Source organism: Colletes gigas, unplaced genomic scaffold (genome assembly GCF_013123115.1).
Source record: "Colletes gigas isolate AHSC1104 unplaced genomic scaffold, ASM1312311v1 Colletes_gigas_Sc00010, whole genome shotgun sequence".
NCBI classification, from domain to species: domain Eukaryota; kingdom Metazoa; phylum Arthropoda; class Insecta; order Hymenoptera; family Colletidae; genus Colletes; species Colletes gigas.
In genome coordinates this window covers 9,473,603-9,488,072 of record NW_025106639.1, presented here as the reverse complement: position 1 = coordinate 9,488,072, position 14,470 = coordinate 9,473,603, and the positions used below count along the sequence as shown (strand labels likewise).

The window sequence follows — 14,470 nt, the reverse complement described above, 5'->3', positions numbered from 1 at the left end:
TTAGTTCTGGATGCTTTCGCGACGATTTACTCGAGCTTCTTGTGATTCACGCGACGACTCGACCCCGGAATATTCTATAAACAGTCACGTTCCGCGGCTTCCGTGTGAGTCGGTCAATTCAGACCCACGCAGCGCTCTCGTTACTGCATTTTCATTGTTACAAACACATACGTACGATCCGCCTGATTCACCGTATGCAAATAAAGACACGAGCACGAAATAGCCAAAGAGTTCTAATTCTCTCGTTTCCTCCGCAATCGTACTGCCACTACAATTACACGACCGGTACACGCGTCCAGCCGCGATAATACGAGACCGCAAAGTTACAAGTCATGCATAATGACTTTCGCCGAATCAACAGATAGTACAACGCATGTTTACGCTTTCAACAGCTGTTCTTCGCGTGACTCCGTCGTGCAAATTTCCTGACTCGCTGAATAATCGATGGTCGTACATGTGTTAAACAAAGACCGACATCGTCGTAATTTAAAAATCAGAAATTTGAGAAAGATTCGAGTCGATCGGGCAAGCAATACCTGAATCGGAAACAGCGACAGTTTCAACGATAAAGTATTGATTGCCATCGCACCGCGCGATTGTTTGCTTCGACTCAATAAAAAAGACACACGTTGTTCTTGCTGTGACTTTCACATATGTTTGTCGATAAGGTGCAGTGGATCGTGTTAAAAAAAAAGTTTTCTAAAGTCGCACACGATATAGAATTATTACAGCGAGGGATATAATAGGATATGCTGAAAAAATCGCGTTACCGGTGAGTCCAATTACACAGAGTGCGTCACGCAACGGTGACGAATTATACATAGAATTTGATAAAGTATATGTAGAAGAAAACTATACAAGGAAAAGTTGAACAGCGTAGTAATATCTATTTTTCTACGTCTGAGCAATACCATAAAAAAATTTGATATTACCAGACATTTAACCTTTCCCTTTAGATAGTTTTTTTTTTTTATTGCACGACACACCCTGTGCACGAGCACAAGCCTTGCAACACGGATTTCGAAATATACAATTCGGCATGGTATCTATTGACATCAAACGCACCATGGTAACGAATTCCATCCGAACTCCGTGGCTTCCTGGCTAAGCTCACTCGTGCATCGATTACTATTGTTTCCAGCAATCCTTATAGTTACGGTTGAAATCTAACACGATGTTAAAGTTCCAAACTGTCACCAAGGAAGACCTGAAGCTCGCTGCTTCTATCCAGCGCCGAAGGCAGATAGAAGAAGAGAGAAAGCAACGTATATTCAATCCTCGATTCAGGAAAATCGGGGTGAGTACCAACCACAGTTTTTTTTTCTTGCGTTTGAAACGTGTATTCGATACGCGAAAGAACGACGACTTTATTGTATTCGGAATCCGACATAACGATCTCTGCTCGTAACGTTTGCAGATAGACAAGGAATTTTTGGATAAACAGGTCGCAGAGAAGAAGCAGCAACGCGAATTGGAACAGGCTAAAGAATCCGAGTTTGACGAGAATTTGATTCGCAGCAGTAAACTCGCCTTGCATCTCGAAAAACAACAAGAAGAGGTAGAAACCTGTCAATTACGCGATTAGTAATAAGGGAAACTATCGCGATTACATGTTTCGCTTCGAAATATTCCACACGGAATCAGCGTTATTTAATAATACCATCTTTGATCTTTATAGGAGAGGCGACAGAGGAACGTCGAGATTGAAAATTTTCGACGACACTACCAGCGAACGGAGGATCGACGAGATTACGATCTATACGATCCGAATACTCTAAAAAAGTGTCCAGTAACAGTCGACGATGACACCTCGCGTTTCGGATCGGGCTTTGCACAGAAGTGAATATTGTCTTTCTATCGACGATGTAAATACTGTATTTAATCGTGGCATTATGCAGATTCGAGGGCGAGGAAGGCGACTCGAAGGAACGCTCAAAGGCGAAAAAGGAGCAAATGAGATGGTGGATAGAAAAGCAAAAGGACGAACGTACGATGGCGGAGAGAGATCGGCAGGAAGCCGAGAAAGCGTACCAGGAAGCCGTCATCTCCAGGGACAAGCGTGCCATGACGTTAGATCGAATGGAGCGAGAATGCCGTCGAAGGTTGAACGAGGCTACCGCAACATTCAATCGAGCCCTGGTAAGGCTTTCTCCTATTTAGTCCTTCGTACTTAGGTACAGCGAGAAACAACAAAGCGGCAGGAACTGCGAACCAGATAAGAATCTTATTATCCGGCGATTCTATTTTCCTCGAGACAAGGAGAGAGGCGAATCGTGTTATCGCTCGGATGGAGATTCGATCGTCGTTCCTGTTCTCGTTGATCGTCGACGTTCGCGGACTACGAGAAAGCCGAGAGCCGGATAATTAACGCTCGATGACACTCCGTCGCATTAATTTACTTAAGGCCCTCTTTCGTTAACTCCCGCGACCGAAAACGAGCCGTGAAATGTCAGAGTTTAACAGCGCCGAGATCTCGTCGTTCTCGATATGTTTTTTGCTCGGCGATTAATGAAAATAAAGTGCACACACTCTACACGAGCGTGAGCTGCAACGAGCCTATAAACCTTCCTCGAAGGTGAGCACTGTTTGCTTTGGCTATGAGATTGCTATGACCGATGAGCAAACTCGGTGACGCGTCACCGACGTTATGGGTCTCGATAATAATATCGGCGAACGATCGTCGCGCTGCTTCTCCATCCTGAATTCATGTGCACCCGTCCTTGACTTTTTGCCTTCCAATTTAATCGAACGACCACATGGGCTCTTATCGTTCCTCTTGCCCCCTCCCGTCGTGAACAGGCAGAGGAACAGGAACGATACCGCCATTGCGAAGCCCTTCGAGACGAGGAGGACAAGAAAGCGGAAATCTACAATCACGTGACTGGTGACTTCCTCATGGAAGCCAAAGAGCAGGCCGAGAGCACTCGTGGACCGCACAAGCCGTTGGCCTCGCGCTACAAGGGCATGTCCGCGGACGAGCTTAAGATTTTCAGGGATGCGCAAGCACGTCAGATGAAAGAAATCGAGGTAAAAGTTGTGAAACGTTGTTTCGAAGACGCTTTAACGACCCACCGTGAAAGGTTGAAGCGGAGCCAAGCGTTTGTCGCGGCCGTGAGAGGCCTCGGCAAACGGGAGAAAGAATTCATTTCGTGCTCAAGGAATTGTTTCTTTTCTAGAACATTAAATTAGAAGAGAAGCAAATGAACGAAGAATGGGACCGACTGATGAATTTCCATGCGCATATCGCGAACGAGCATCAGCGAGAGATTGATCGAAAGAGGGCGTAAGACTTTATGCTTGGAATTTAGTTGAAATAAGTAAGTTGAATCTTTCCGATATTGTTCCCAAATTGCTCTGTTACAGGGATGTTAAGAAGAAGATAGCCGAAGAAAATTTGCAGCTCGCGGAACAACACAAGTCCCATCAGGAGTATCTGAATAGAACTCTTTACAAAAACAAACCGACTGCCGCCTTTTTTGAACAATTTAATAGAGATGCTCGATGAAATAAAAATTTGATTTTTCACATAACAACATTAATAATATCTTTTCTATTACGAATATATACGATACAAGAAAATTGTATATTTTGTTACTTTTTTACGGTTTTACATCTCTTTAAAATTGTATGAATTATTATTAAAAACATTTATTGATAATCGATATGTTTCGGATCTTGCAACACGGACGACATATGTATACGAGTAAACGTTACATTCAATGTACTTTTCTGAAACGCTAAAGTCTTTCAAACCGTCCAGAAATTATGCTTTTTTAAACGTATTTCGGGGGTATGTGTATTCACCAAAACATGTCCCACGTGTTTGTACCAATTATGAGAATCAAAACTAATCCAGCGAAGAAGCTCTATAATTATGATTACCTACACAAACCGAATCGCAGCCTAATTTGCTAATATTATTTAGTTTTTAATTAATAATTGCAATTATTAATTAAATCCTAAATAACATTACCCAGGTCTCACCACGAGGAGGTTGCTGCGAATGGAGACCCGCCCTAACCGAATCCCAACCACCCTCCATTTCTAACGATATGTATAACGAAATATAAACCGAAAAAGCAACCAACGATGATAGCAAACAACGTAGCAGCAAAGTTCTCAGATGTTTTTGCCGGATAAAGGCTCAACGACAAGAAACAAAGACGATCGAATAATATGAATTGAATATTCTGACCAAAACGAGATTCACACACAATCAAACACACTGCAAAGTGTTCCAACTCATTCCTATTCAATCAGATCACAACACAGATGAAAATATGATCTTCATTCTTGCCTGTATTCATTCACAGCCTGCCTAACTATAAATCTAACAAAATACATTATAATATAATACATAATATAAACATAACGCATTAAAATATAAAAACATTGTTGACTCTGAAATAAAATTGCATGTACGAAACATGAAACCAAATTCCATCAAATTTAGGTTACGTGAACAAAATACATGACCAAAATAAATGGAAATATATAGATAAACATAAAGTGGAGCAAATTATTATATTATATATAATTCTTCATTCTTCTTTCTTCTATTTATCCCACGATGATTTCCTGAAACACAAATTAGACAATATGAAACAAAATTCGTTAAATTTGGGTTACCAGAAAAATAGAATTCCCACCCTATTGTACGCGTTATCAAATTATTAGTACATATACATAGAAATTATACGCGAGCAAAATATACGTTATTCTATCTCACTGTAAAATAAAAATCAGATTTAATGCAAGAAAAATATTATTTAATGTCTGAGTTAGGATGAAAAAAGAATAGATTAAACAATGAACTACTTTATAAACAGTAGACAATGTCTTGAAAGTTTGCTCGATTCGTTATTTAAATTAGAATAACTATATTTTCTTCCATTCGAATGAAAATTATTTTCATAAAGAAAAATCTAATAACGAACACGCGTTAATACCGACTCTATCAATATAAACCATCGAATTGCATTTGTATACCTTTTTATTGCAAGCGTTTTACTTATCATTTTATTATAAAGAAAGATCGCGAGCAAACTTTAATCTTGGACAGAATTCAAAATATTTATAAAAATATATACTGCATGCTTACAAAAAAATGCAAAGCAACTGCGGTTGAAAAAATATACTATATGTATCCCGTAACAACTCCAATAACAAAAAGCTATTAACAGTATTTCCATCGACAAACCCACAATTTCTAATATGAGAAATATGATTAAACACAAAAAATATTATCGTCCACTCGTGACAAATTGTAGAGAAACCGTGAGTGGACCATTTTTCATATCGCAACGCTACTTTAATAAATATAAATTGAAAAATTTCCCGAGAGCAGCCACGTAGGGCGCTTCGTTACACGCAACTCTAATTTACTAATTAAAAAATTCTCAAAAACAATCGCGGGATGCTTCATTATTTGTAAAAATAAAAAATCTCCCGATAGCAGCCACGCAAGGGCGCTTAGTTGTTCGCGACTCTAATACAATTAGGCGCATCCATGTTAAATAATACGCAACACTAACTACAATGATACTGATGGTGCAATTGTTGTCCCAAATTGTTGAGAATCACGTTTCGTGATTCCTGGATCCTACTCTGAAAAGCAATCGCGAAAAATCATTCGCAACTCTAAAAGCAATCGCGATCAAAGAAAGTTCATATTATAAAATTTGCAACGCGATCAATATAAATCTCTCGCTACGCTACTGCAAACCGCGATTAGCTTTGCACGTGACTCTACCCTGGAAAAACAAACGCGAAAAATTCTCAATGTTCGCAACTCTAAATGGAACTACGAAGCTAATGCAATTTACTTGCAACAATATCTAGACAAGCAACGCGAATTTCAATTTCGGAACGCTAATAACAAACCGTTATCGATTCTTATTTGCGACACTACTCTGGAATAAAACGCGAAAAGTATTCATCGTTCGCAACTCTAACATTGATTATAATATATTTGTATTAATCGCAACTCTATCCAGATAGCAAACGCGATTCAATGTGCATGTTACGTAACACTAATAAAATCGCGTATAGTACAATGCGCAACGCTAATTTTTCTAATCCAGCGCAGCAGGTTCCAGTGTGTGTTTGGACATGTTATATATGTCGCAACTCTAATCAAAACAAACGCGATTAGTCAGTATCGCAACACTAACACAAAACGCCTGAAATATAATCGCGATTCGTTCGTACTGTTTGCAACGCGATTAATATTTCGCAACTCTAATGCAAACCGTGATCGATTCTTATTCGCGACGCTACTCTGAAAGAAATCGCGAAAAATTCTCAAAGTACGCAACTCTAAATGGAACTGCAAAACTAATTTGCAGAATTATCTGGACAAACAACGCGAGTATCATTCATGTCTCGTAACGCTAATAGCAAACCGTGATCAGTTCTTGTTTGCGACACTAACCTGTAAAGCAAACGCGAAAAATGACCGCAACTCTAAGTCTAATCACCGTGAAGTTAAAATAATAGCAACGCGATCGTTCGTGATTCGCAACGCTAATGCAAACCGCGATACATGCCCAACACTGGATCTGTAAAACTACAAATACTACAACTACTGGCAAGTGCATTGACAAAAGTAGTAACAGAGAATGACTCTCCATCTTCATCCGAAAATGAAGATGAAGAGCCATTTGTTGCTGCCCATTCTTGCGACAATTTGTCAGGGCCTCTTCGACTCCTTGAGTCTTTTCTTTCTTCGGCGGTCCTGCCGATGCCTGAAACTTACGTAAGACCGGGCTCGAGATTTTGTGCAATACGTAGTCTTCCAACAATGCACGAATTGTTGGAAGAGCTTACGTGGTGAATCTCGAGGGGTACGAGCGTTTCGAAAGGGGCCTAGCCACGACCGCGAACACGAACACGAAGAGCGACTTCAAGAATCGAAAGTATATGATACCAAAACAAACGATAGAAACCGTTTGGAATGGCCAACTTTTCAACTCTCGAAATCGAACTACAGGTACAGGACTGCCACGCGAAAACGCGCCTACCCGATGTATAACTAATGTGGACAGTCCTGCCCTGGCCCTACCTACTTACATCTAACACACACGCACACCAGAAAGTAAGCTACCTACCTACCTAACGCTATATTTAAAAAATTCCAAAATGCATTCTCTCAAACACACACTCCACGTTTCTCATACAAAATGTTCGGGCGCGACCTAAACTAGGGAGGAAACCCCGGGGTTCCTCCGACACCCGAACATTGCAAACATTCACACTCTAAGATACGTACCAAACCCTGAAATCGACTGACAAAGGCTAGTGATCTTTGCGTACTTACTATATTATATGCATATGTATATTACGTTATTTTCAGCTAATAAAATATACTATTATATATAATTGTTCAATCTATCGTTCAATATAAGGAAGCTGATTCTCATTTATATTTTATAAGATATGGAAAAAATATCCACAAATTGAAATAAAATTGTCTTTGCAAAGTATAATGAATTTTTAAACGACGCAATTCCACATCCTAACCACAAACACACACATGTGAGAATTACGTCGCGCACGATACACTAGCCAATGTCAATCGCATACATGTATGATCAGTAATTATTATAAACCAAGTCATCGTGCACATTGCCTCCACTCACGCAAGTAGCACCTGGGCACTTGAGTGAGATTTGGCAATGTACACGGAAAAATAACCTGAAAATCCTGACTAGAAAAAATGGTTAGAATCTAATTAACGATCTATAACGGACTAGATTTTCTTGTTTCATTTTAATACGTGAAATAGGTATTTAAAAAATGTATTTCTGTAAGAGAATTCTACTAATGAAAATTGAATTCTATGTAAGAAATGATTCTAATTATGACTTTGAGATAAAATAAATTACTTTGAAAATCTAAGCAAATTGATAAAAATATGTAACCCTCGGACGATTCTGTCGTCAAAGCATATTTTTAAATGTAAAAATAGTACATAATGTATGTTGCTTTGACTCTAGAATCTATCCGTCGCGAAATATCTTCTTGCATATTAATCAAATCATATCGATATTCAAAAATATATATTCGATATTAATTCTAAAATGAATGTAATTATAAGTAAAACGTATTACAAGCGTGACTCTATAATATACTTTCAATAGTAAATATTCGCATTCAAAATGATTTATCATACTATGATATTTATATTAAAAATCGCGATATGCAAGAAGATTCTAAATAATATATCCTAGGTAAGATAAAACAATATGTGTTACTACTCACAGGTATAGAAATACCTGCGGTCAATTCACTTGCCAAATAAAGCACGTATACAACCAGTTACCCATGTCGATTCGGACCTTTCGTCCTACGACATGGGGACCGGAGGAATAAAAATCGCATGCAACTCACCGATCGTTGACCGCGATGAAGAATAAGTACCTGTGCCACGCGTCCAGGATAACGCTGCTGCCCAGGGTGAATCACCGACAAAGTTGTCTGCCTGGTTGTGTACAAATCATCGATTCGGAGATGAGGTTAAGAAGCTGTAAAGGAGAAGAAAACAATTATAATTTCTTGTTAAAATTATAGAGAGTTTTAATTTCATATAAAAATTTCAAGATATTCAAGACTGAGCGATACTTACATTTTTCTCTCGCGGAGAATCGCTAAAAACTCCCCTTCAGTGATGCACTGATTCTAATACCGATAACGAATGAATGTAATTCTCAAAAGTAAAATTCTAATATATGTGAAAGACTAATGTTAGTTAATTTACGCGACCGAAAATCAACAGCGGCGAACAAATGATTCTAGTCGCGAGTCATAAAGAAAAATGAGCCCCGATGCTCTGAAAGATATTTACGTATGCGCGATAAACACTGACTCTACTTTCGCGTGTCCCTAAAATCCGAACGATAATCTACAAGAAGCAGCTGTGCTTCGAGAAAAACACGAAACTCTAAACAACGTAAACACTGAATTTACTGGCCGCATTGCGCTCGGCCCTGAAAATACCTAGAAGAAAAGGTGATAAGGAATACAAGAAATAACAAATAAACACGTCCTTGGTTCCCTGCTTGGTTTCTCGATGGAAATACTGTTATCGTTTTAAACCTGCAAAGACATCATGTAATGAAATATTTTTAACAAATATAAATTTCAATGTTACATTATTGTTCGTAAATAGAATTCAAATTATTATTATAGCTTTTTGTTATTAGAGTTGTAAGCACGATCAGATTGATTATACCGAATTGTAAAATATTACCCGAGTTCTATAAATATTCTGAAACTTTCCAAAATTAAAGTTTCTTTCCTACTATGTAATGTCTCACTAGTATATTCTAATTTCACATTTACTACGTTATTCTACGCTTACACATAGAACTGTATACAAATGCAATGCAATAATTTATAAAGACAGATTTGTGAACAATTAATTAGTTATTCGATATCCGGAAATATGTAATCACGATCAAAATATAGGAAAATACACATTGTTCTAATTTAACGACGCCATTTTAAATAATCACACGATCGAAATCACGTACGCGTCACGAATCGAAATAGGAAAAAGTTCGATTAAATCTTTTCCTTTTCAATCCTAACCCAGACCTATTATACAATTATACGTCGTACTTACAACAAACAATAACTCGAAATATGTATAAACCCGAATGTATACGTTACTTTTAATGTAGGGTTAGATTTTACCAATATGTAATCCGCGCCAAATTCCTTCGACTCGATATTTCCAATCATCGTGGCGTCCTTCCTTGAAGTCGACTTGGAATTAGAGGCTACAACAGAAATAAAATACAAATTACGATTAAATTCGAAATATGCTGTAAGAAATTGTAATTTAGAGAGATATAATAATAATTGAGGTGAATTATCGACATCGATGAAAAGGCGCGAAACCGATTCAACTATTTTCACGTTATCGATTAAATATGTAGTCAAAATGTACTAATATTAAATAAAGGCACCGACAGAGAGTGACGGAGAGTAATCGTAGAGATTAGAAATGTCTGGATATCGTTAGGTTAAGAGTACGTACCTCATTACACGCCAGACTCCAGACATGTCTAAACAGATCCGAACACGTTTACTTTCACCGAACGAGTGACGACCCCGCAGTGCCCCCCCGCACCATCTGTCGTCACGTAGCCAATCGAGCGAGGAGTGGGGAAGGGATCCTCTCTCGACTCTCGAAGGCACGGTTAATCCCTGAATCATGAATAATTTTGTTGATACCGTGTGGTCAAGGTTACCCTAGGTAGAGAACACAATAGTAAACGACATGCAATAAAGATTCCAAGCTAATATTTAATCACTTAATGATTAATGTCACATTTTACTCTTGTTGCTGTGCGAAGCATCCGTCTTTCGATATTTCTTAAAGATTAAATTCTCGATCGATAATGGCGGTTCATAAGCACTAATAATGTGTCGATCTAAATTTCAATCAATACCGTATATTCAATCGTATGCCTTATATGTAATTTTCAGTCGATATTGTACCGTCATTTTTTGTAGCTTTTATATTTTATAAGAATAAACAAATTTTACAGATGAACGCACGAATTTATAATATTTTATTTTATTGTAATGCTTTAAATATACCGCTGAATACTGAAATTGTATTATTCATAGTAATCCACGTCCATACATGCCCGTTGATAATGAAAGAATTGTTGATGTTTACGTGTAGAACGTGAATGACGAATCGTTTAAATTATGTCGCAAATATAAATTAAACGAACCACATATTTATTACAATGGTCTCTCGATCGAGATAATATTGCAAAGTATAAATTCTTGTAGCGATAAAATGCTCGATACAGAGCAGGATAATGTTCTGAAACAAGGGTTAGTTTTGAGGTTATACAATTTGTGTTTACGACATATTTACGACAATTATTCGATAAACTTTCTTTTATCGACAGCACTGAACGAGATATAATACTCGAGGAACATCAAACGATCGTGGAGGATCTCAAACGGGACTTGGAATTATGCAAGGTATATTTCTTTTATAAAATTAACTACATGCTATACATACTTCTAAGGGCTGTGTTTTACAATATTTAGGTAGAACAAAATAATATACGAACCGAATTAGAAATTCTGCAAAATGAAAGCCCCAAAATTAACGATATACATGAGTCTTTTAATCGAATTCGTAAGGAAGAATGCAATAGCCAAGATACGTATAAGAAAGAAATAGCAAATTTACAAGAGTGTATTACACTATTGGAAAGTGAAAAAGATTCGGTTCAGCAATTGTGGCATATTTCATTGAATACAGTAAGTGCCTTAGAAGAAGAATTAAAAAGGCTTCGTACAGATGAGAAAAGTACACAATTTTATCAGGAACATGCAAATGCTATTAAGGAGAGTTATTCTGAAGCTATTAAAATGTTGGAGGAAAAGCTATCGCAGACCAAAAATAATTTTGTTAAACAGCAAATGCTGTATCAGACAAGTAAAGAAAAAGTTGAAAATTTAAGTAAAGAAAAGAATGAACTTTTGGAGAAGTTTGAAAGTTTGCAAAAAGATGCTCAAGATAAAGGTCAGTAACACATATTTAAATGTTTTGTAATAAAGTGGGAACATTATTGTTATGTTTTAAAAGATAGGAATAACCAGGTGATGATAGAGACACTGAAAAAAGAATTGGCTTACACTAAAGCAGAGACTAATAAAATAGTACAAACCAAATTGGATTTGGAAAAAAAATTGAATGAAGTTAAGAGATATGCTGACAATATAATGGTAAAGGATAAGGAAACCAAGAATAAAATGGCAGAAGCCATTGAACTGATAGAATCTGCAGTTAGGGAAAAGGATTTAGTACTTCATCGCGAAGTACTTGTTTTGGAAGAAAAGGCCAGAGTAGAACATCAGTTATCGCTAATAGCAAATGAATATGATGCAAAGATACGAGAATTAAATAAAAAAACGCAAGAAGAAATTGAATTAAGTACAAATAAATATTTAACAGAAATTAAAGAGCTTAAAATAGAATTACGAGAGAAGACAGCATTGGTAGAGAAAACTCAAAGAGAACTGAAATTTGCAGAAGAGGCATTGTGTAAAATACGTAAAGACTGCGACGTAAAAATATTGGATTACGAGCAAAAAATAAAACGCTTAGAACTTCAGTTACAGGTGTATGATGAAACGATAGCTAAGAATAGGTATGATATAGAAATTAAACAACTGAAAGAAAAAATTACTACACTCGAAGGCGGGCTAGTTACTTCGAACAATAAGTTACAAAAATTGGAACAACACAGTATAGAAGATCAAATAAAAAAAGCGGACCGTGAAAACAAAGACATAACAAAGCAATATTCCGATTTAGAAAGTCAATTGACTAAAACATTAGGCGTTAAAGAAAATCTCGTATTGCAATTAAAGTCACTGAAAAGCGATTTTGATTATGAAATACAAAAAAGAGACAATGAAAGGCATTCTCTTGAAAATAAAATTCATGAATTGGAAATTAATCTTCAGAAAAGAAACTGTACGAAAGAATCTAAATTACAAGATGCTTTGGCCGACGAAACAAATCCGTACATGCCCGATACAAAGCAGAAGCGTACTTTGGATATAACGTAAGCGAACGAAGCTTTATAATATTTCTAACTTTCCTACACGTAATATTTCTATTCCAGGGTAGAAAATAAGTGTCATTGCTGCCAAATGGTTTTTTCGGATCATATGAATAAATTACAGGAAAAATTTGACAAAAAAACGAAAGAATTAATCTATCATGTTCAAGTTCATCAGAAATTGAGTAAAAAGTATGAATATGTTATACATACATATCTAGATAACTTGATTTCTTCCGTCAGGAGACTTAAAAGAAATCCTAAACACCGCGACGATAATTTCGTGCATGTTACAATCGTCGCTCGATGTAAAGATCGATACATATCGCTATTGCTTTATCGATCGATCATTGTTGACAACACGGACTAAAACGGAAACGACTGTATTTGTAAGAAAGAAATAGAATAAACACACACGGGATTATCGCTGCGGTGTTTAAACGACGACGTTCGAATCTACTGACGGAAGAATCACGAATTTTGATCATGAATTTTATTTTAGATGGAGAGACGAGACAAAATTATTGACAGCTAAATTTCAAAGAAAAACTAAAGAACTTAAATGTAAATTAAGTACACTGCAAAAGGAAAATCATGAATTAAGCACAGAATTGTTAACTTGCAAGCAGCAAATGGCGCAACATACATTGCAGGACATACAAAGGTATGTGTTGCATGTATTTTTATAATGATACTACATTCTAAAACGACTAAATGTGTTGTTTTAGATTTAATGTAGCAAACGAAATAAGGTGACAATATTTATCTGAACAAATTTTACACTGGATATCCGATTGTGTACATATTATAAGAGTATGTAAATTTATTCACATTAAAAATACATTTTTCACTACAGATACATTTTCTGTTTTTTTTTTTAAACATTGCCTATCTATTGATGTTGCATTGAATATTCTGCTTATTCTTTGGATACAATACACGCTGTAAATAAACTTGGAAACCAATATAATATTTCATTTTCACCTTGTTCATCTAACCATGCCAGTCCTTCTTTTACCATGTGATCCAAGGCTTTTTGAGCACGATCTAATTCCCATCGTAAATCTTTGCAGAGCATAGATTTTGAAACATATGCATTACCGGATAAACTAGTTTGTTGCAATACAGCAGTATGATCCATGCTTAGTTCGCCTGGAACAGACTGTACCAAGTATTTACCCCTACCAATCGAGACAACTGAAAATCCACTTCCAAAGATTCGTAATTTCTTAGCTGCAGCTAATAAATCTTCGTTTGTTATTTCTTGATGTTCTTTTCTACGACCTCTGGCTTGAATCAATCTTGTTCTAAGTTCATCCAATGATATCAAGCCACCAGTTTTATAATTTGTAGCCATGCAAACTTCAACGATCTGCACAGCGAGTTCATAGTAAAAGTCTCCTATGCCAAGGACCGACCAAAAACCTTTTCCAGAAGCTAAAGGATCTACGCCGATGGATGCACACATCTCGGTAAACTGTCGTCGAAATCGTGCATTCTTTTTAATTTCATTTTTATGCTTCGTTGCAAATTCCTCCAGATTGACGCGAAAAGTTTCCATTTGTTTTGTCATTTGCTCAAACTGGTTTTCTTGAATTTCTGTTCCCTTATCCTTATATTTTTCTTGCTCCAGTTTTTGTTTTTGAATCGCGCCAACGCCTGCTTTTCGCCTCATCGTGTAATTTATGGTACGTTTCAGATTAAAAGTATACAATTAAAAATCGTTTATCAATGTAAAATCGAAGTTATCTTATCCAGCTTTCAAGCAATTAAGGTAACTGTCATGTTCCTTCCAGTATGTAATTAGTTTCTCTTCCGAAAATACAACCTAGTATCGAGGCATCGACATAATACACATTTTCACTATT

General features: G+C 36.7%; 3 protein-coding genes across 3 annotated transcripts; 2 read left to right on the top strand and 1 right to left on the bottom strand.

The window, feature by feature from the left end:
• Positions 1-1,174: 1,174 nt before the first annotated feature.
• On the top strand, positions 1,175-3,505 carry LOC122397880 (RIB43A-like with coiled-coils protein 2). The gene is made up of 7 exons (XM_043397342.1): positions 1,175-1,297; positions 1,418-1,558; positions 1,679-1,782; positions 1,899-2,139; positions 2,800-3,027; positions 3,177-3,283; positions 3,364-3,505. Exons 1-7 carry the CDS (start codon positions 1,175-1,177, stop codon positions 3,503-3,505), a joined length of 1,086 nt encoding a protein of 361 aa, XP_043253277.1.
• A 7,171-nt stretch (positions 3,506-10,676) lies between these two features.
• LOC122398057 (putative leucine-rich repeat-containing protein DDB_G0290503) lies at positions 10,677-13,487 on the top strand. The gene is made up of 7 exons (XM_043397676.1): positions 10,677-10,854; positions 10,932-11,007; positions 11,077-11,557; positions 11,621-12,605; positions 12,666-12,794; positions 13,105-13,266; positions 13,331-13,487. The coding sequence occupies exons 1-7, from the start codon at positions 10,817-10,819 to the stop codon at positions 13,356-13,358; spliced, it is 1,899 nt and encodes a 632-aa protein (XP_043253611.1). The 5' UTR covers positions 10,677-10,816; the 3' UTR covers positions 13,359-13,487.
• Positions 13,407-14,287, bottom strand: LOC122398059 (vacuolar-sorting protein SNF8). The gene has a single exon (XM_043397677.1). It carries the CDS (start codon positions 14,275-14,277, stop codon positions 13,522-13,524), a length of 756 nt encoding a protein of 251 aa, XP_043253612.1. The 5' UTR covers positions 14,278-14,287; the 3' UTR covers positions 13,407-13,521.
• Between the last annotated feature and the right edge of the window lie 183 nt (positions 14,288-14,470).